The 22,978-nt window shown below is 44.3% G+C and overlaps 1 protein-coding gene across 4 annotated transcripts in view; it reads left to right on the forward strand.

The window, feature by feature from the left end:
* The window catches only part of LHFPL2 (LHFPL tetraspan subfamily member 2), a 176,141-nt gene extending 171,948 nt beyond the window's left edge, over positions 1–4,193 (forward strand). For all 4 annotated transcript variants that reach the window (XM_075590912.1, XM_075590901.1, XM_075590934.1 and 1 more), the window contains one exon: positions 3,620–4,193. In XM_075590912.1, coding sequence (XP_075447027.1) covers positions 3,620–3,876 — 257 coding nt within the window. In that variant the 3' untranslated portion in view covers positions 3,877–4,193. The remainder of the gene's footprint in view (positions 1–3,619) is intronic.
* Positions 4,194–22,978: the final 18,785 nt, after the last annotated feature.

A 22,978-nucleotide genomic window follows, 5' to 3' on the forward strand; every position in this document is an offset into this window, starting at 1 on the left:
TCTCTCTCTCTCTCTCTGACACACACTCTCTCTCTCTCAGACACACACTCTCTCTTTCTCTGACAAACTCTCCCTCTCAGACACACACTCTCTCTCTCTCTCTCTCTCTCTCTCTCAGACACACACTCTCTCTCTCTCAGACACTCTCTCTCTCAGACACACAGTCTCTCTCTCTCTCTCTCAGACACACACTCTCTCTCTCAGACACACTCTCTCTCTCAGACACACAGACACACACTCAGACACACACACACACAAGATACTCAGGCACACACACACACAAGACACTCGGACACACACACTCAGACACACACACACTCAGATACACACACACTCAAATACACACTCAGACAGACACACACTCAGATACACACACACACACACAGACACACACTCAGGTACACACACTCAGATAGACACACACACTCAGATACACACACACACACACACGGGAAATCGGAATGGGGGAGGAAATCGGAGCAGGAGGGCAAGGGGGAAGCAATTGAAGCAGGCATGGAGCAGTAGTCACCTGACTTGCTCCATGCAGCAGGAAGAAGCGAACAGCAGGAAGAGGCGGGCCTCACTATGCAAGCTCCGGACCCAAAAAAAATTCTGGCAGCGTTCCAACACGCGCCAGCCAATCGGGAGAGGGGTGAGGTTTTTTTTTTTTTTTTCCTTTGAAGAAAGCGCGCGCAGCACGAGTTAAATATTGGTGAGCTGGGCCGCAAATATGTTCGTTGTGGGCTGCATGCGGCCCGCGAGTTTGACATGCTTGTCCTACACCCACCACATCATGAATATATATTTATGTCAAAAAAGAGTGCTACGGGGCGTGGCAAATGTATACAACAAAAGACAGGGGTGCCCAATGCTACATCCAATTGGCAAAACATATATGGTAATAAGTACAAAGTACAAATACTTCAATAATAATTACTTGGTTATTTAGTTAAAACCTTTGGCCAAAGCGTTATAAGCCTGCATACCAACGTCAAGGTATAACCACCTTTTTAACTTGGGAGGTCTTTTCACTTTGCTGCAAAGAACAGGACCTATTATGTTTTTTTCCCCTCATACAGAGGTAAAAGGAAAGGTTTACAGTGTATTGTAGGACCTGCATTAATTTTGGTTATACCTTGACGTTTGGTATGCAGGCTTATAACGCTTTGGCCAAAGGGTTTAACTAAATAACCAAGTTATTATTATTATTATTGAAGTATTTGTACTTTGTACTTATTACCATATATGTTTTGTCAATTTGATGTAGCATTGGGCACCCCTGTCTTTTGTTGTACACTTGGTTATTTATCACCATTTACTTTTAGAGGTTTAATATAGTGTTAGCGCTTGTGTATGCTATTTTTTCCACGTGAAATCTTATATATTTTTTTTATAAATCAGTAGTATTAGATTATACTAACTGTTTTTTTTAATAATTATTATTTTTATTATTCAACTCTTAATGCAATTTTTAATGAGTCTTAAAGCATCCTTTGATTTCTATAGCAGGTTTTAGCACACATCCCCAGCAGTGCAAGATATTTACAACACTTTCCTGTTTGTAATTTGTTCCAAATGTTCTCTGCAGTTTGAGCTGCAAACTGTAACAATAGATAATGTTACCTTAGGAATATAATGACACATTGTAGCTGCTGAGCTACACTGACAAGCAGCCATTATGTTAGTCACACAAGCATGATTTTTACAGATTTATAACAGGAGCCCCAAACGATTGCCAGCTTAGGTGAGAACGTAGAATTATACATTGTCACATGCTTTACATAGACAAATAATAAAAATAAGTTGGAAAGTAGTATTGCTGCTTAAAAAAGGTGGATTTATAATGTAACTTTATGATTGTTGTAAATCCTCTAACTAATAATTCAATAATGTTGACTTAAAACATTGTTTCATTATTTCCACTAAATATTGTAATTTTCCGTACAATACAAACGTAATGTGTGTGTGTGTCTGTGTCTGTGTGTGTGTCTGTGTGTGTGTGTATTGTCTTGCGTTATTTGAGAAGTAGGAAGAAAGAGTTTGGTTATTATTATTATTAAATTCCTGGTAACAGACTGGACAAAAAAAATTTTTTTTTTTTTTTTTTTGTCCAGTCTGTTACCAGGAATTTAATTTAACACACTAATTGGCTTCCTTACACAAACATAACCATGTTAAAAGTAAATATTTGGTTGCTTTTGTTGATTTGGAAATTCAGCTGGAACCCGTTTTCTTTCGGGCCTCTGATATGGAGTATGTATCTATGGAGTAATTCTCAATGGTCTCCTCTTCCTTGATCCCATGCTGTCCTTGTAAGAGGAGCTTTACCTATGCAAACTTTTGCTAAACACTCAGACTGAAGGTTGTAGCCAGAGGAAACCAAACCACTTCTAACTTAAGGACCCGCTCACCCAGCTCACTATATATATATATATATATATATATATATATATATATATATATATATATCTCACATAGTTATAGGTGTCAGATCTTGTTAAAAAGGTATCGGTCACCCAGGTTTAATACCTTTTAAACTAAATATGCGTATACCATTTGTAGAAGGTGGTGGGAAGAGGGACTGCCCCATTAAAACATGTTGCAGAAGAGTCCATTCCACAGCCATGGTTTCTGAGTTAGAGCTGCAGTCCAGGCTGCTGGGTTTTGTTGTTGTTTTTTTCCCCTTGAATATGTGCATCAATACAATCCACACAATGATAAGTAATTAGCCAAGTTGCAGATCGATCCGTTCTCCCGTGATCGATCGGTGAACATTCGGCTTGGGGGTTCACTAAATGACTGCAGAGGAGTATTGACTCAGTATCTGTGACTTTGTAAATGGTTGCTATAGAAACTAAGAATGCTTGTTACATTATTATACATTAAAATTTTCATTCAGAGTTGTTTTTTAAAAAATGCTACAAGTATAAACTGATTTATAAAAAAAAAAGAAAAACATACGTATAATGTTGCTTGGTCTGCAGCTTTAATGTTTGTATAGAGAAGGAAGGTATTTGGGAGGTCTTCAGCCTTATTAACACCTCATGGCAAGTTCTGTATGGCAGCTCCAGTTCTGTGGATGCTAATGCACGCTGTCCTATCTTCCTTTGGATTCAATGGCACACACATACACTTACTTCCCCGTTCCAGTACATTCACCATCCGTGAAGGGCGAAAATGTAAGCGTTCATTTCCCGTGTCAGTGCTGGAGAGGCCATACATCACAGCCTTCTTCAGTCCTGGAGGTTCAAGAAAGCCTTGTTACAATACAGGAATTCTCTTAATCTGTAGCCCAGCTAAACTGGGGGTGTGACAGGGGGGGGGGGGAGGGGGGTCAATTTAATTGTGCAGTCCATGATACTCCTAATAATTTTTTTTTTAAAAAGTACATATTTTGTCACATTTAAACAATATGTTTTGTGGGGGGGGGGGGGAAGGAGGGGCATATTTGCAATAGGAACAAAAGATGTCAGGAGCTTGATGGTTAATTTGAATGTTATGTGATCTCTATGGGGAAATGGAAAATAGCATTGTTGACTGATTTCATCATTGATGACTTGTCACCCAGTACACAGGAGCATATTTTAAATCCATTTGAAATTGTATTTTTGTTTTCCAGGTCTCTTCCTTATACTCGGCTTAATTCTGTACCCTGCTGGTTGGGGATCCCAGAAGGTTGTTGGTTACTGTGGAAATTATGCATCGGCCTACAAGCTTGGGGAGTGTTCTCTGGGCTGGGCCTTCTACACCGCTATCGGCGGCACCATTCTCACCTTTATCTGCGCAGTCTTCTCCGCGCAGGCCGAAATTGCCACCTCCAGCGACAAAGTGCAGGAAGAAATCGAGGAGGGGAAGAGCCTCATCTGCCTACTTTAACTGCCAAGGAATTGCCGACCTCCCCTTAAAACTTTAAAGACTTCATAAAAGGGATCAACTTTGTTTACACGGCCCGCTGCTCGCATGCATAGACTGGCGAGTTCTGCACACATTCAGACTTGATCATGCTGCCTCCTTCTGTCTCCACGTTCTCTGGCGGAGAGAGACTATGGAGCAGGGAGGCAGCCGGAAGTGGGACCTAGAGACTCTTTTGTAATACGCAGAACATGTCAATGGAGAGCAAAAAAAAGTTTGCGGACAGAACTTGCTAAATAAATGACTGAATTTCTGACACTTTAAAACATTTTTTTTTTTTTTTAAATAAACACATTTGTGATTTTCAGAAAATGGACAAATTTTTCCTGAGTTCCCAGTTTTGTTCCAAACCACTACTTGCTTGAAGCCTTTTTTTTAATTTTTTTTTTTATAGACGTTGCCTGAAGCACAGCCAGCTGTTTGGGAAATGTAAAAGTAAACCTGTGTTGCCACGAGACCTTGTGGAAGATGTCTGTAAACTGGAAAATAAGGGGTTCTTCTCTGAGGTGGCTTTTATGTGGTACAAACTGATGCTATTTTTATAAGACATGGATAGAACCACTGCAGTAAAGATATAGGAAAAATAGTGGTGCAACCATGTAATATAATCTAGGGGGCTATGGGGCGTGTGAGTAAAGTTTGCATGGTGGCCGTGCTCTGCAAAACCTAGCTAGCAATGCAGCTACATGGCTATCAATTAAGACCACTAAAACAGGATAGAAAATGCACTTGCAGTTGCCATGAAAGATCTGCACAGGGGCAAGAGGTGCATATTATGTCTTCTTTTTCAGCTGCTAAACAATGCCAATTTGTAGTGGCTTAAATGTGAACTGTACGCCATGTGCCTTTTCCCCCTAAATCTCCCAATGGTTGCACCTTTTGGAAGTCCAGCAGCTCATATCATGATAAACTAGGCCAGCCCTCACTAGTGCAGTAGATTAAAACTTTTGTAGTGTAGGACATACATATGATATCAAAAGACCTATAGACTCAAATGAATGTAATGATATATTGTTAAAATGTAAGCTATTGAAGCATGTGAGTGCACAGGACTGACCCCTCGCAGCAGCCAATCACAACTGAAAACTGACATTTGCAAACAATTAGCACCAACCAAAGCTCGCTCTCCCTGGATGCTGGGGAATGTAGAAAGTACAAAACCACTTATTGTTAATTCTTTGCTAGAGAGACGTAATAATTTAAACTGGTGCTCAATGCTTGTTCCTAAAACGGCATCTCACACTGTCAAATTACTACATTTAGAGAAGAGGAGCCATTCTCTATGTGTAAATGGTAATGCATTTCTTAAATGCCTGATTAGTTGCAGTTTATGGCCAGCTAAATCACACTATAATTCCCGACACTCACTGATGCTATAAACAGCCTTCTCTTGGTAATCTGCCCAGGGACAAACCGCACATCTGCAGCCGGCCATCACAGGGCCTCCGCATTTCAGTGGCTTTGTCTCTCACTGTGAGTTTTGAATTCTGTGATCATATGACCACTAGTGACTATGTACTTGAGTGTTAATCTGTACTAGCCAAGTAGGGGGTGAAAAGGGTAACATAATCTGTCTCTCTAGTACTACAAATCATTGTGGCCCAGATACCCAGAAGAGTGCTCAACGTTAGCACGCCTTTAGTCCTATTCTGGGAGTAAAGACATGCTCAAGCTTGAAGTGATTCCCATTGCTGAGGAGGAGAGGGGCAGCATATTGGAGATCTGTCACAAAAAGATGGAAGCTAACAGGCACTGAACTAAATTCATCCAACTAATGGAATTCTAAGAACCATCCAGGTCGTTCATACTGAGGGCTACATAATAATATTGTTAATACAACTGATTTTAGGATGGAGGATGTGAGGTAGGAAAGCTGAAAATGTTAATACAGCAATCAGATCCAAAGTGCATCAACAGCAAAGTTCATAAAACAAAAGGCGTCCAATCATCTGATCATTAGCCACTTTACTGCGGGACCCTCTTAGTGCAAAGTGCTTACGTTTTGGGAGGCTACTATTTCAGCCCGATGTTCCATCTCTTGTCCTGATTTTAATATCTTGCCCTGGTTTTAATATTCTGTGAAGACGCTTCCTAGTGCTGGAGAAGAGTTTAGCTCCATTCAAATGAACAGGACTAACATTTTCTCCTGGACAGGTAAATCGCTGAACAAGATATGTATTGAGGACCGCTGACTGCGATTTAATATACTGACAAATCGCTGCTCCTTCCCAGTGAAGATTGTAGCCCCTTTCATTGTGATCTTTGTAGCCTGTTGAATACAGGATTTGTTTCCCCCTATTGTTCTTCTCCGAAGAACAGTGTGTTTAGCTGAGTGTCAGAGGTCTCGTCTCACCTGCATTATACATTTCACTCCTCTCTCCCCCAATACACGAACCCCCCATTTGTTTTACCAAGTCGCTGCATTTTCTAATGCAATTTCCATGCAATTACGTTCCCACAGTCAGATCTCTGAGTCCTGGAGAGCTGTACAACACATCGCTGTGTCTGGTGGTAGAGTCCCCTCCACCAATGATGATATTAATTTATTAGGTATGAAATACATTGGGGTGACCCAGAGTTTACCAGGTGTAAAAATGTTGCAACAATGGCACAGACAATAGCCCTAGTTGTTCTATAATACATCTTGTCCCTGTTTAGCAGCAGGCAAACTATGATACGTGGCCCTTTAATTGCTAGAATTGAGCATGTTCTTAATGCATTTCTGATTTGTGCTTGAGAATCAGTGTCTGATGTTAAAATGTAACTTGTGCTCTGAGAATATTCACGGTAAAATGTTCATGGGTTTGCCACCTGTTCTCTGAGAACTTGTATGGTGAATTTACAAGCAAAAATAGTAACCTGCCTTCTCTGTACGGATTTCTTCTAAAACGACTGTGGTCTGGTAATCTTTGTACACAAGTCATGTATTGTCTCAAGTGCCATAGCCTTTTTTTTTTTTTTTCTTCAATTGTAGCATATTTAAATGTAAAAAAAAAACCTATAAAAATGTTTTTACACATAAATGTGTGGGTGATTATGTGCAATACCAAATGCATTTGTTGTTGTTTTTATTGTGGAATATGCTTTGAAATTCTGAATAGAGGCAATGTTTCGTATATACTCCACTAATTTTGGGAAATACACAACCCCCAATGTATTGCTTTGATACTGTGAGTTTGGAGACATTTGCAATGAAGTGAAACCGACCCTCCCTTCAAAATACAAATAAACCTTTTTTTGTTTCTAATTGCAGTGCTAATGGCGTCCTCATGAATTTCATCTGTCACTGATTCTTTGGTTATTTATTCGTAGGTTTGGCTGTGTGTTGCGTGTGCAATGAAAATATGTGTATGTATCTATTTCTTGTAAAACAAAAATATAATTACCGCGCTTCTCCTTGTAAGGAGCATGCAGCTGTCGAAGGGATTGGCCATACATATGTGAAAAACAGAAAGTGAATCCCTGTGCTTCTCCCTTTGGGATAGCAATAATTGGGGAATATATATATGGTGTAAAAATCTATAAGATAAAGGGGAAGCGCAGGGATTCACTTTCTGTGTCTATTTCTTGGACATTTTTTCCAAATTAAAATTTCTAATAATCCACAAGGTATTGGTATAGGTCAGGAGTGGCTCATTTCAGCCTCAAGGGCCACCAACAGGCTTCAGCACCGGTGGCTCAATTATGACTGAGCCATTGATTCAGACACCTGTGCTGAAGCAGGGATATTCTTAAAACCTGACCTGTTGGTGGCCCTTGAGGATTGGAGTTGGCCACTCCTGGTATAGGTAATGTTTTATAGCTACAAGATCATTAACCCGTAGGATTATGTACATGTACACTCAAGATATTTACTCAGTAAAAGTATTTATTCAATGTCTAGCTTGTGTTATATATATATATATATATATATATATATATATTAGAAAAAGAAAAAAAGCGCAATCCTATATAGCAATAGAAAATAGCTGGAAAATTTATTGTGTAAATACAAAAGCTTGGTTCCTGGACATAAACAGCTAAAAACAAAGACAATATGGGTAATGATGAAAAACACAAATTGAGGGGTAGTCCAAGAGCAAGGTAAAATGGTAAAATACCAAATAAAATGTCCAATAAATCTATTGTGGAGGAGTGACGGATGATGCAGATGATAAGTCACTTATAGCATGCCATAGGCCAATCGCAAAAATGAGGAGTGTGAGGTAACCGTGTGAATTGGATATATATATATAGATACAATGAAGTATCAGTAGCTGGCTGAAAGATATCCTCCATATTGAAAGATTGCTGAAAAACACAGGCATAAGCAGATGTGGGGATAAAAGAACGGTCTCACCAGATTGTGTATCCACGATGAACCCCGAGGGGTCCCCGCATCCCTCCGTCAGCTGCACCCGCGAAAACACGCTGTAAGGTGACCACATGATGCTGATCCGGGTTACACTAGAGTCGGTCTCCTGCTTCCTGCTTTTCCCCAACCTGCCACAGATCTGAAGTTTTAAAGTTGCACACTGTAGTGTGTAAGCTCTAATGTATCGGGAGACTCAGCTGTAATGGAAACAAAAGTTGTAGACTTCCAATTTGTATACCGGCATAGACTTGAATTTACTCCACTCCTCACTCTTTAATCCACACTCCTCCCACACACAGCTACTGGACACGGTGACGTAAACCGACGCGTTTCATCAGCTGTTGCGCCGACTTCTTGAAGAAGTGGATAAAACACTTTTTTTTGCATTATTTAAAAGTCCTGCAGTGGTTGGTTTAATATATATATATATATATATATATATATATATATATATATATATATATATATATATATATGACAAAACAGATAAAGAAAGCAGCGCCTCTGATAAGTGTGAAAACAATAATAAAGTGAATAAACTTGCTAAGAATATATAATATAATAATATATCTACACAGTGATAAATACTAATAATGAATCCCTTAATTATTACTATAGCACAAAAAAATCTTACACATGTAAACCATATGAAGAAATTCTACATATAACTAAGTAACAACATATACAGAAAAAAAGCAAAGAAAAAGTGATAAACCAGTCCTCAGAAATAGTTCCAGTAAAAATTGTGGGTGCTGGTGTAGAGGGTCTCCGGCTGCTCTCAATATGGACAAACCACGTCTAAAGGGAAAAAGAGAGGAGAGCGCGCACGCCCATAGCGTAAAATAGTAAATTTAATGAGGGGAAGGGGAGGAGGGGGTAAAAAATGCACTTACAAAAGTACAATAAAAATAAGCATTGCGTGATTATATTCACCACCATCCGGTTAATACTGCATCATTTTGGGGCAATCCCAGTCTCAGAGTATGAAGGATCGACGTCCCAGCAGGTATCCAGGGCAGGTAAATGCCGTATAAGAGTCCAAGAAAGTGGCTCCGTTTCCTTAAGCCTCTGTAGCACTCGCGCATGGATCAGTCTGCTCCAGCGCTTGGTAATGACGTAATGTCAGTGCGTCCGACGTGATGACGCTCCCTGACGCCTTTCGTCACTCACGGGTAACTTTTTCAAAGGGAAGTGTGGAGAAGGGGAAGGTCCGGTATTTAAATGCAAAATCCAATGATGTTAATTGATTGGGACGCCCCAACTCAGCTGAAAAAGTGCTTCGTGCTCTCTACTAATATACCACCAATGAATATATATAGAATACATATGATAAAATAAAATAAAACCTTTAGGAATTGGAGGAGATGAAGTATAGGGGATATACCCGCAGATTGTAAATGCTATACCTAGGGGGAATATACACATCTCATATATAGTGTAATACATATAAGCTAAACCAACTAACATTAAACACATATAAAGAAAATATTCTAAAAACATATTAAACATCCATTTAATTGTATAAAGCAATATGGGTAAATGATTAACCCTTAATAGCAAACATGTAAGGTAGTGCAGTTCCCATAAAGGACTTGTAAATATATATACAATTGCAGATATATCAAAACTGAAAATATAAAACAATATATTAGAAAATATATAAAATAAACAAATATATAACAATAAACTAAGGAGTCAAAAACCAAATACTTGAGCATTTAGATTGGATGTAAAATCCAACCTATAATATCTTATCTCATGCGGATTTTGATATATTGGAATTGATGGAGAACGTTAATGTTAGGAGTCTGTATGCCACGAACAAAGCAAGATGTCTGGCAGGACATAAGAGGATTACCACAATATAATAAAATAGTGGTATACCTATAATAAGTAACCTATAATAAGTGCAGTGTATACTGTGATGCTTATAATAAGTGTATATGAATCAGTGTAAAAATAAATATTATCTAAACTATCAATACCACTAAATAACCATGGATATCCTATCATTTATAATAGTGTAAACTTTAAGTGGTGGATAATATATAAGTATGTATGTATGTCTTTATTTGTATAGCGCCATAAAATGTACATAGCGCTTCACAGTAGTAATACATGTCATATAAATAACAAATAACAAATATAAATAACACATCATGGGAATAAGTGCTTCAGACATACTGTAAAAGTAACATTAAGGAAGGAGTCCCTGCTCCGAGGAGCTTACAATCTAATTGGTAGGTAGGGAGAACGTACAGAGACAGTAGGAGGGAATACTAGTAAGTGCGTCTGCAGGAGGCCAAGCTTTGTGTCATGTGTCCATGATTATCCAGTGCTACTCATATGCTTCTTTAAGCAGATGTGTCTTAAGGTGGGTCTTAAAGGTGGATAGCGAGGGGGCTAGTCGGGTATTGAGGGGAAGAGCATTCCAGAGGTGTGGGGCAGAAAGTGAGAAAGGTTTAAGGCGGGAGAGAGCTTTAGATACAAAGGGGGTAGAAAGAAGACATCCTTGAGAAGAACGCAAGAGTCGTGATGGTGCATAGCGAGAAATTAGAGCTGAGATGTAATGAGGGGCAGAAGAATGTAAAGCTTTAAAAGTGAGCAGTAGAATTGAGTGTGAGATACGCGATTTAATCCGAAGCCAGGAGAGGGATTTCAGCAGGGGAGACGCTGAGACAGATTTAGGAAAGAGTAGAGTGATTCTGGCAGCAGTGTTTAGGATAGATTGTAGGGGAGACAGGTGAGAGGTAGGAAGGCCGGACAGCAGGAGGTTGCAGTAATCGAGACGTGAGAGAATGAGGGCCTGAGTCAGAGTTTTAGCAGTTGAGTAACAGAGGAAAGGGCGTATCTTTGTGATATTGCGGAGGAAAAAGCGACAAGTTTTAGAAACGTTTTGAATATGAGAGGAGAATGAGAGAGAGGAATCAAGTGTGACCCCTAGGCAGCGTGCTTGGGCTACTGGGTGAATGATCGTATTTCCAATAGCAATGTGGAAGGATGTAGTAGGGCCAGGTTTGGGAGGTAGTATAAGGAGCTCTGTTTTTGCCATGTTAAGTTTCAGTCGGCGGATGGCCATCCAGGATGATATTCCAGAGAGGCATTCAGAAACTTTGGTCTGTATAGCAGGTGTAAGGTCAGGGGTTGAAAGGTAAATTTGTGTGTCGTCAGCATAGAGGTGATATTTAAACCCAAAAGATGTGATTAGGTCACCTAGAGAGAGTGTGTAGAGAGAAAAGAGAAGGGGTCCCAGGACAGAGCCCTGGGGTACCCCCACAGAGAGATCAATAGAGGAGGAGGAGGTGTTAGCAAAAGAGACACTGAAGGTACGATGGGAGAGGTAAGAGGAGATCCAGGATAAAGCTTTGTTCCGAATACCAAGAGTATGGAGAATGTGAAGGAGAAGAGGGTGGTCCACGGTGTCGAATGCTGCAGAGAGGTCGAGTAATATGAGCAGAGTGTAATGACCTCTGTCTTTGGCAGCGTGGAGGTCGTCAGTTATTTTAGTGAGGGCTGTTTCAGTAGAGTGAGCAGTGCGGAAGCCAGATTGTAGAGGGTCTAGTACAGAATAGGTGTTGAGAAAGTGTAGCAATCGAGAGAATACAAGACGTTCAAGGAGTTTGGAGGCAAAAGGCAGGAGGGAGACAGGTCGATAGTTAGAAGGACAGGTAGGGTCAAGCTTGCTGTTTTTGAGTAATGGTATAACGGTTGCATGCTTGAAGGATGAAGGAAAGGTACCAGAGTAGAGGGAAGAGTTAAAGATCTGTGTGAGCATAGGGATTATAGAAGGAGCAAGAGGTTTTAGGAGATGGGAGGGAATGGGGTCAAGTGGGCAAGTGGTAGAGGGCGAAGAGGAGATCAGCAGTGATACATCCTCCTCCGAGATAGCAGAAAAAGAGTCAAGAAAGACAGGAGGAGAGTTGGGAAGCATTGTGGGATGGGAGGAGGCAACAGATGGGATGTTCTGCCGTATGGACTCCACCTTTTTCTTAAAAAAGTCAGCAAAGTCCTGAGGTGAGATGGATGAAGAAGAGGAGGCAGCTGAGGGTGGTCTGAGTAGAGAGTCAAAGACAGAAAAGAGACGGCGTGGGTTAGACTTGTGTGTGTTGATTAGTGATGAAAAGTAGGTTTGTTTAGCCTGAAAGAGGGCAGAGTTGAAACAGGATAGCATAAATTTGTAGTGAATGAAGTCTGCGAGCGTATGAGATTTCCTCCAGAGGCGTTCAGAGGAACGAGTGGAGGAACGCAGCATGCGTGTGTGGGAGTTTAGACAGGGTCTGGGGTTAGAAGGGCGAGGACGGCAGAGAGAAAGTGGGGCATGAAGATCAAGAGAGGAAGATAAGGCAGAGTTGTAGTTCCTGACCAGGTTGTCAGGGTCTGAAGCGGAACTGAGAGAGGAGAGGGAGGAGCGTAAAGTGGAATCAAGAGCTGGTAGGTTAATAGAGTGCAGGTTTCTGCAAAAACGAGGGCGAGATGGAGATGGAGATGGAGAGAAGCGAGAGAGAGAAAATGAGATGAGGTGATGGTCAGAGAGAGGAAAAGGGGAAATGGAGAAGTCGGAGAGAGAGAAGTTTTTAGTGAAAACCAGGTCTAAGTAGTGGCCATCCTTGTGGGTGCTGGCTGCAGTCCACTGTTGAAGGCCAAAAGAAGAGGTTAGAGAAAGAAAGCGGGAAGCCCAAGGGAGAGAGGGGTCATCAATGTGGCAATTGAAGTCCCCAAGGAGAAGAACAGGGGAGTCTGAGGAGAGAAAGAAAGAGAGCCAGGATTCAAAGTGACTAAAGGTGTGTATATGGTGAAAAAATATATATATTGTGAAATGATTAAATTATATATGTTAAAACCCAAAGAACCCATACTGGAAATAAAAATATAAATATAACCCAAAATCCGGGAAATGGGGGGGGGGTGTCAGGGGGGGGGAAGGGTTGGGGGGGGGGGGTTGGGGGGGTTTGGGTGGGGGGAAAGGGAGGAAAGAGAAAAGCTTGGTTCCTGGAACTTAAACTGCTAAAAACAAATATTACTTGTGGGCACATTCACATGTCTTAGACAGGTCTGCAACCCTGCTTTTCACCATTATCTCCTAGCATACAGTGCTACCACTGCAGCAAGGGATTCTGGGAAATGACATGCATGTCTCAAGACCACATTACATGGTTAAACCTGTAAGCCAATGCATGCTGCTTTAAACACAGCTTTTAAACATAGCCTGGGATGAGATGCAAAGCCAATAAACCCACTCACAGACATACTGTTTCAACCTTGTGGGTCTCATCAGTGAGGTTGGTTGTACTGGCTTTGCAACTTGAGTCATGAGTAGGTCTTCACCACACATTATGAAAAGGTGACTAAAAACCCTCCACCGTATAGCATATAGCAACATTACTTGTGAGCACATTCAAATATATATATATATATATATGAAACAAATAACAGGGGGTGCCCAGTGCTACATACATGGTAATAATTACAAGAAATATACTAATAATGATGCTAATACTAATAAAATATGTTTTTTTAGTTAGATATTTTGGCCATAGCATCATAAGCCTGCACACCAAATCGTGAAGGTAAACCATAAGTCCTACACTACACTGCATTCTGTTCCCTATACCTCTGTATGAGGGGGAAGAACCATAATAGATTCCTTACCTGCAGCAAGATGAGAAGATCCACCATTAAAAAGGGGGAGGTGACGTGAGCTCTGGGGGAGGTGCCACAACCTCCATACAACTCCCTGGCAGTGCGCTGTTTTCACCTTTTTTGTTGCTCTGGATTTCCACTTCTACGGCTGGCACGCCACAGTGAACTACCAGAGACTACAGGAGTGGGTAAGAATACTTTGATTATTCTTTATGACCAACCATAGATGAGTACCTTTACCTCGATCATCCCCATGAGGTGCGTGTGAGGTGACTTAAGCATTATTACGCTTCCTCCAGTATTGTGGATCTTGGTGTATATTGGGGACTCACAGGCCATTTGGAAACACACCCACTCTGTCATAGTCTATTTGGAGTCCTTCAAGATTTATTGATTGATTGATAGGTTTCCCAGCGGTTGGAGCACCCCTTTCCCCCTTACCTATACAAAAAAATAATAAAACCTGGCGCCTAAAAAAATTACTAATAATCAGACCATATATAAATGTCCAACTGGATGTAACGGTGATCCTCAGTGGAGCCACAGGAACAGCTTTTGACCCCCCTCATGCTCCTTTTATGAGTGATAGAAGTAAGGTGGTGACTAATGGCCTGTGTAAGCCTATCAGGTATAGGTATAGACAATGAGCCCGCCCCGTCTTGTTCCTCCTAGGAAGGAGTGGCCAATTTAGTTAGTCCTGCTCTGGAAGAGGAATCCAAAATGCAAAGTGTGTGCAGCGCACAGCAATAAGTGAGGATAGCAGGTCTGGCAAAATGAAATCCTTTAATGAGAAGCCATAAAATAGAGGGCTGCAACCCTTCTACGCGTTTCGTGCTAGTGCACTTTATCGGAGGAGTGTTTCTTATCGCAGGGCTGGGCTTGTCATAGTGTCCAGATGGGCGCGACCCCCTGGGACTGTGGATTGGCTTGTGTATGTGGTAGGGGCTCCTCTTGGACCTAGTCGTGTGGCGCATGCGCTAGACGAGCGATGTGTATTGGTTAACTTGGATTCATGACGTCATTGGTTTGGCGCCAAAAACGGCAGTCAGCTGTATTTAAATGTTTTGTATACCGTGTATGGCACTTCTTGATAAAGTGCACTAGCACGAAACGCGTAGAAGGGATGCAGCCCTCTATTTTATGACTTCTCATTAAAGGATTTCATTTTGCCAGACCTGCTATCCTCACTTATTGCTGTGCGCTGCACACACTTTGCATTTTGGATTCCTCTACCTGGATACAGCGGCACGCTCTGGAAGGGAGCCACTGGGGGTTAAAAGTATCGTGAGTACGTTTACCTGGGGCCAACCCAATGAGGTAAGGGGAGGGTGTCTCTGGGCAACCTACCCCCACCTTCAGGGTATCTTTAGAGCCCCCTTATAGGTTTAGTACTGTGATTATCTGATTAGTCATTACCCAGTATGTGCTCCCTTTCATTAAATACATACGGACCCAAATAGCAACAGCAGCTGCTAAGAGCTCGATTTGCACAACATTAAAGGAGAACGCATATAAGGTCCTAATGAGGTGGTACCTCACCCCGCTTAGACTAACCAAATTTGTAAACGGTAGTTCTCCACTCTGTCCTAGACAGTGTGGAGAATCCGCTGATCTGCTACATATGCTGTGGTCCTGCCCCCGGCTGATTCCATTATGGAAAAAAATCATTAATTGGCTTCAGAGGCTTTTAGGCCTCGACATCCCATTTGATCCCGGTCTCTTCCTTTTGGGAAGAGCACGACAGGGCCTCTCAAAAGCAACTCTTAAACTAATAGCACATTTTGCTACAGCCGTGCGGTGCGAGATTGCAGCATTATGGAAACAAAGTGAAATTCCTGTTATCCCCAAAATCCGGAATAGAATTTGGTACGTATGCCAGATGGAAAAATTGACAAGTTTAGTTAATGACACTGGCGAAAATTTCCTAAAATCTGGATGCCTTGGCTGGCCCAGACAGACATCCCTGGGGTGGAGAGAGCCACCGTTTTGCTTTAATAGTAGTTAGATGCGTCCTCCGGTAATGGAGTAGCCCACCCAGCAGCAACAAATTAATCCAGACATCGGTCCCTGAAGCGTTGATCAGAACCGCGGCCTCCCACCCTTCCTCTCCCCCTCCCCACCCTCTTCCTCTTCCCCCCCACCTAATTTTACTTTATGATTATTTATTATTTAAGTTTATGTCGTTGCTTATAACTCTGTTTTGATGACAATGTTTGTGTTCAGCTACCATACACAAGAGATATGAATAATGCATGTCGCAGTACTGGAAATAAGATGTATATATATGCTGTATTTTCACAAAAAAAAAAAATACAAGTTATATAAAAAAAAAAAAAATACATACGGACCCCAGCACTTTTGAGCATCATTTTTCACCAAAACTCTGCTCTGGAAGAGAGAGGAAGTCCTCTTCCTGCTCTGGAAGAGAGAGGAGACAGAGAGCTGTCAGTCTCTCCTATGGCAGGATGAACATGCTCACCCTTAGTCTTTGGACTGAGGGAACATCAGATTCAGCCACAGAGGCCCTGTAAGATCAGGGGCCATCACCATCCAGAGGTCTGGACTCTGCCTCGCTGTATGGAGATCTGCAGTAGATGCCTGCCATGCAATAAAGACCCTTGTTATGACACTCCTGTCTAAGTATCAGTCCTTGGGCAGGAGGGAGAGAATGCAGTAGTGGGGACTGACTTCTGGACACCCTGGAACCCACTGCGGCTGGAGGCGCTGAACACCAAGAGAATGAACATAAGCCTGTCCAAATCTCCATTACATCACAGATCCAGCTCAGCTCTCCTGACCCTAACAGAGAATTTAGGCTTCTCAATTATAAGGAAACCATGTTGTTATTATAAGGGGAAAAAATGAAATAACTATGAAGTGTAGCTTAAACGTGATGCACTTGACCCCACCATCCCTCTTATTTTGGTGAGTCCAGATAAAAATAACTATTTACAAATTGTGCAAACGGTCCATGATTAGCCATGGGGCACCACAAATTCCATGTTCACTGCCATGTGTTCCCGCCGTTTGGTTTGAATCCACAAAAAAGGTGTTGCTTTTTGGGGGGGGCGGGGGGTGGAGAGAAAGCAGTTATTGTTAGTGTGACTTGCCCCCAGCATCAACGAGAGTGTGAAACAGAAGGATGAATTGTTTCAGCTCTAGCAGATTATCTGCTAATAACATGCTAATATCTTGTATCTCAAATCTTGCAGAGAATCCTTGTAAAACTCAATTCCACCATAAAATACAGACCCATTGGAAAGGGCCGTTCATTTTTGGTTGCTTTCCAGCAACTACTTTTCTTGATTCTTAATGCTAATGAAAAGAAAACACTGCATTTAATTACGGCAGCTTTGAATGGGACAGAAATTGTATAGATGTGCTTGGCCTTTTTGGTACATCTCTGAACTATGCATTTCAGCTGTGTAAGATATGGCAGTGATTTACAGCAGAAAATCCCAGTTCTGCAGTAGCAGTTACGGTTATTAAGAACTGGGGAGTGTTATTACTTTCTTCCCAGTCTCTCTTGAGCAAGAAAAGCTCAAGTTTCTGTTTCCTGTGGGGCTATTATGGCTTGTACAAGTGGCTGCCACTGAGCTGCTTTATTTAACGTTGGGGGGAGTACAGCTTGATCCTATGCTGAAAAGAATTGAGACTTTTAGACCTGGAATGTGGAAATAAAGAGGTCAAAGGTATATACTGTATATGTAGCCCCCTTTCCCTATGCCTAAGGGAACTACGCGCCTAAGCCTCCGCTTCTGGGAGCCTGGGGTGAGCTTTGTCTCCTTGCGTGCAGCACCTCCACCTATGAGGGAACCCAGCGTTAGCGAGATAACCCCTCACCGGAACCAATACACCAGTAGTAAGCAATACACCACACAATGTATATAATTAATCTTTACTGTCCACACACTAACCACAAATAACACAATATCAGGTACCAACAGTATAATGCCGTGACCTCAAACACTGAGTGGTTCCCCCAAAGTACTGAGGGTGCGGTTGGCCCCAACAACCCCTGGTGTCCGTCCCAGCAATCCCACCCAAATGTGAGGTAGCGCTACCCCCTGTGAATGTTGGTGCATGTTAGGTACCTGCCTGGGTACTCCAGTACCCAGGTGCTGCTTGGCGCGGTGTGTTGGAGCAGGTCCCACGCAGCGGGGCCTCCGACACAAATCCCCTCTCTCCTAAGGGTCCGATCCTCCTCGCAGTGTGAGCTCCAGCCAGAGTATCTCACACAATGTCCCAAAGTGCTGTGGCCTGGTCCCAGGCCTCAGAGCGCCGCGTAGATGTCCATCCACCGGTACAGTAGTACGGTCACTAGTATAATGGGAAGCGTCCCTACCTGGGGCCTTCTCTACAATACTGACTTTGATATGGCTCAGGGCCTAACTGGGGACTAGGGGGCAAGGTCTAGGCATAGTCCTGGAAGCACTGCTCCCTGGACACTCCCCGGTGCCTCCGTCAGACTGAAGTGTGTGCTCTAATCCCATTTGCTGGGACAGTCCCATGTGTGCAGTCCCTCCCGCTAAAGATTCTGGGACTTGTAGTTCCACTGTACTCTATGCGGAACCAAAGCCAAAATGGCCACCGCAATCCTGACTGCGCATGTGCTCCTCGCCGTACTGCGTATGCGCGCCTATCCAACATGGTCGCCCCCTCACTCCCGATCGCGGAGCTCCTAACATGTCATGTAGCTCATAACAGTGCAGTATGAACAGTGGGGCCTGTCTGACATTTAACATGATTTGTGGTTCATTTGGAAACAGATACCACATCCTGTTATGAGGAGATCAGATGGTACAGTGGTTAATGCTGTTATGGCTACAGAAGGCTGTCTGCGGGGTACACTCTGCGAACGGCATACACTCTGAGAGGTGACTTACAAGTACATATATAGATTATTATTAGAGCTATCCCAGGATTAAGGTTGGAATCCCCATTGGCAATAACACTATTGTTTTGTACATGTTTTATTTGGCCTGTTCCCACTTGTCATCATTAAACCCCCATAGCAGGTTTATTTCTTAAACCAATATTGACAGAGGAAAGAAAGAAAAAAAAGCATTTTTCTACTGCAGCTCTTAAACCTTTCTATTGTGGTCTGGCATGTAGCTAATTGATTCTATCCTCAATTAGTTAATCACCACTAATTAGCTCCTTAAAGAAATCCTGGCTGATGTCACTTCATGCGTTTCTAATTGGTGCTAAACCTTCATATTGTACAATATTTACAGCTAACTCTGGGTACAGAGCAGAAAGTCTTTGCTGTTGCTACATGTTCCCTTTTGTGTTCATGTTCAGTTAGGGGCTGCATCCTTTGTGATACCGGGTAATCTCTCCTACCATGGAAGTGAACTAACTGCAGTGGCATGTTTACTAAGTGTATTTCCTTTTAACAAGTGTGCGCTGATGTTAGTGAGAGAGTTTAAGCCTCATTAATTAAAGGGAACAGTGTAGAGTTAATGACTGTCCAGTGCCACTGACCAACATTTAAAATATAACTCTCATTAACTTGTTTAAAAACAATATACAGTATACAGCGCGCGTGTGGATCGGGCTGGAGCGGAAGCATAGTGATCCCTGGTAGCTAGGGACGCGAGCGGCGAGCAGGCCGGTTGCCGGGGACGCGATCGGGCCGTCGCTAAGGCCGCGATCGCGTTGCCACCGGCCCGGCGGCTCGGGAAGCAGGGCGCCGCATACACAGGGCTGTTGCGCATGCGCAATGGCAGTGCACAGCGCGGGAGGCTCAGACAGCTCGCGCATGCGCGAGAATAGACTGCCAGCCCCCAGGGTGCTTAGGGGCAGAGACACCTGACGCCAGGGAGCCAATCAGAAGGCCGGATTCCCCTGCTCCCAGTTAGATACATTTCGCGGGGTTTGGCAGCACGCAGGCAGTCAGGATCCGGACCAGCTAGGGGTAAGAGGTGGATGCAGGGGTCAGTGACCCTCTGCATAGGCCAGCAGCCCCCAAGGTCCCAGTTAGGTCCTGAGCCACCTAATAGCTTGTGGAGCTTAGGGACAGGCCCTAGATAGGGACACTGCCCCATTATTTGGTCAAGTAGTCAGGGACACAGTGCTGAAGCCGTGCGGCCCTGCGAGGTGGGTTCTGGGCTCAGAACACCACCAAAGACCCTAAGACTAGGAGAGACATTGTTCGCGCTGGACTTTCAACCCACGCGGTGTGGAGGACAACGTCGGATCGTGCGGATTGATATCGCGGTACCCGTGGCTGGAGCCCGGGCAGGTAACCTGCAACTCACGTGCACCAACCAGGCCTATCACCAAACATAGTGGCTGCGCAGTCACACACAGATATGCACAGTGGTATTTGACTCTGGGAGTACGAGACATTTGGGTGGGGGTTACTGGACACAGGGTGGGGTCACATTGTGGGTGGTAGCGTCCGCCGTGACGCCTAGAGGTGATAGCGTCCGCCGTGACGCCTAGAGGTGGTAGCGTCCGCCGTGACGCCTAGAGGTGATAGCGTCCGCCGTGACGCCTAGAGGTGGTAGCGTCCGCCGTGACGCCTAGTGTGGTTAGTGTCCGCCGTGACACCCAGTGTGGTTAGCGCCCGCCGTGGCGCATGATGATGTTATGATGTTATTGAGTGATATATGTGTTTCAATGCAGTAAAGCCAGTCCTGTTTTATATTCGTTCGTGTTGTGTGGTTGTTTCCTGTGAGGGCCTCCTCCCACTCCGTTGGGATCCCTCCCAGGTGGAGGCGTTGCACCTAGAGATGTATGATATGTATGTACCCCAGGTTCCCCAAGCGGAGGCTTAGGCTCCTGAGAGCCACACAGGTTGCACAGCAGGTAGTAGCGGCGGTATTCATAGGGAATACCCGTTACATTTGGAGGCGCTGCTGAGAGAGTCCTGGGGTGCCCCACTTTGTAGTACCGTTACCCTGTCAGTCAGCATGTCTGCGCTCACGCCCAAACAAGTGGCCGACTGGGCCGAAAAGCTAGGAGAGCTTCTGCGACACGTGGTCGCCGTAGACGGAGTGCCTGCTGATGTCTCCATGTTTACTGTCTGCAGCGCAGTAAGGACATTACCTGGTCTGGCGGACGCCCGCCTCATCAGCAAGCACTATGACATTGACCGGCAAGAGAATACCCTATTGCTAGCCACTGAACAAGCTATACTTCCTGATAGAGGCCCACGAGTAGTGTATCTACCAGAGACTTTGCCGCACGGATGCCCTCTAATTTACCCGGGAACTGTTTCCAGTCATGTCACTTCCCTCCCCAGACATGAGGGTTGGGACGACAGAGATATGGCCGCCAGTACACCCATCCGATCAGATATATCCCTACCCAGAGTGACCTTCTCTTCAGATGCTAGGCAAGGGGCCACCAGTTGGGCCGGCAGTCCGGCCACATCACCGGTTACTAACCGGTCCGTGAACAGTTCTACCCCAACCCCTAACAGGCAGCGAGCAGCGATAGCCAGTGGCTCCAACAATGACGGCTCCCTGTTAGGAGTGACATTCCCGCAGCTAGTGGAAGCGATAACTACGTCCGCTCAAGCCCAAAATTATAGGAAATTGAAGGCGTTCTCAGGGACGGTCCCTGTCCCCACAGGCGAAGAGAGTATCGATTCTTGGAAGGAGCACACCCTCAAGGTGATCGACGAATGGCCCTGCTCTGAAACGGTCAGACGGCAGAGAATCCTGGAAAGTCTACGACCCCCAGCGGCCACCATGGTCAGTGCACAGCGTGACCAAGACCCTGATCTCTCTGCTCACCAGATGGTAGACTTGTTAGTCCAGATCTATGGCAAGGAGGAAGAGGAGAGCGAGCTGTGGTTCAAGTATTACGCTCTCAGACAGAAGGAGAAGGAAGACCTGTCCGACTTCCTACAATGCATCCAGCTGGTCCTGTGGAAATTGCGAACTTGCGGCCTCATCCTATCTTCAGAGATGGACGAATATCGGCGCAAGCAGTTCCTCCGAGGGGCCATCCCCACGCATCACATTGTGATTATGATCAGGTGCTCACTAAAGGAGGGACCCCCCCCTACCTTCATGGACATTCTGGGAATCGTAAAAGGGCATGAGGCCTATACCAAGCTGCATGCAGGCACCAAAGCCAAAGATCCTCCGGCCAGTGCCACCCCGGGAGCGTCCGCTCGTCGGCCCAAGACACCTGTCAAAGAGGAAGATGCGCCACCCAAGTCGCCCTCAACGAAAGGGCGGGCTTCGGGGAGATCCTCCCCCACCTACTCAAGACGACTGGACCTCAAAGACGTCGTCTGCTATACCTGTGGACAGAAAGGCCATTTCTCTAGAGAGTGCCCTAATGGAGACACCCAAGAAAAGGAAACGCTCCGTAAAGGAAGCTCGGCCAGGACTATGATCTGTCAGAGGCAGACCTCAGAAGCCAAAACCACCGAGGCTACCCCCACGCCTCCCGAAGCCCCTCCTGACCTGAGCCCAGGCGAAGGAACTCCAGGGGGAGATGGCTACTGTCAGGTGGGCCCTTCGGCCATCGTACGTGTGGTAGTAGAGGGAGTCTATGCTGCTGCTCTATTGGACACCGGGTCTCAAGTGACCATAATATACCGGCACTTCTACGACCAGCACCTGAAGCATTGTCCCCTGCGGTCGGCGGAACATATGAAAGTGAGGGGGTTGAGCAACGAAGATTACCCCATCGATGGGATTGTGAGCGTTCAACTGGAGATACTTCAATTGAATACCGGCAAGAAACATCCCATGAGTGTGGAGGCAATGGTGTGCCCAAAACCTCAAGGACAGTGTCAGTATCCGGTCATCCTGGGGACAAATACGGATATAGTACGAGCTGTCATCAGAGCCTACTTGAAGGAGACTAATGAATTGCCAATGGCCGATCCCGCCTAGATCCTGTATTGAGAGAGGAGTGCAACCGAGTATATGCCCTAGAGCGTCACGGGGACCTCTACAATCGTCAACGCGGACTGACGACCATTTCACCAGGGGGAGTGAAACGCATGGCCGTCTGGTGCTGTTATCCGGATCGGGAGGAGACCGATCATCTGTTCTCTCTGGAGAGTGATCCTGAGGAAGAGATCCAGAGAGGGTATCGGGT

Source organism: Ascaphus truei, chromosome 1, assembly GCF_040206685.1.
Source record: "Ascaphus truei isolate aAscTru1 chromosome 1, aAscTru1.hap1, whole genome shotgun sequence".
Classification (NCBI taxonomy): domain Eukaryota; kingdom Metazoa; phylum Chordata; class Amphibia; order Anura; family Ascaphidae; genus Ascaphus; species Ascaphus truei.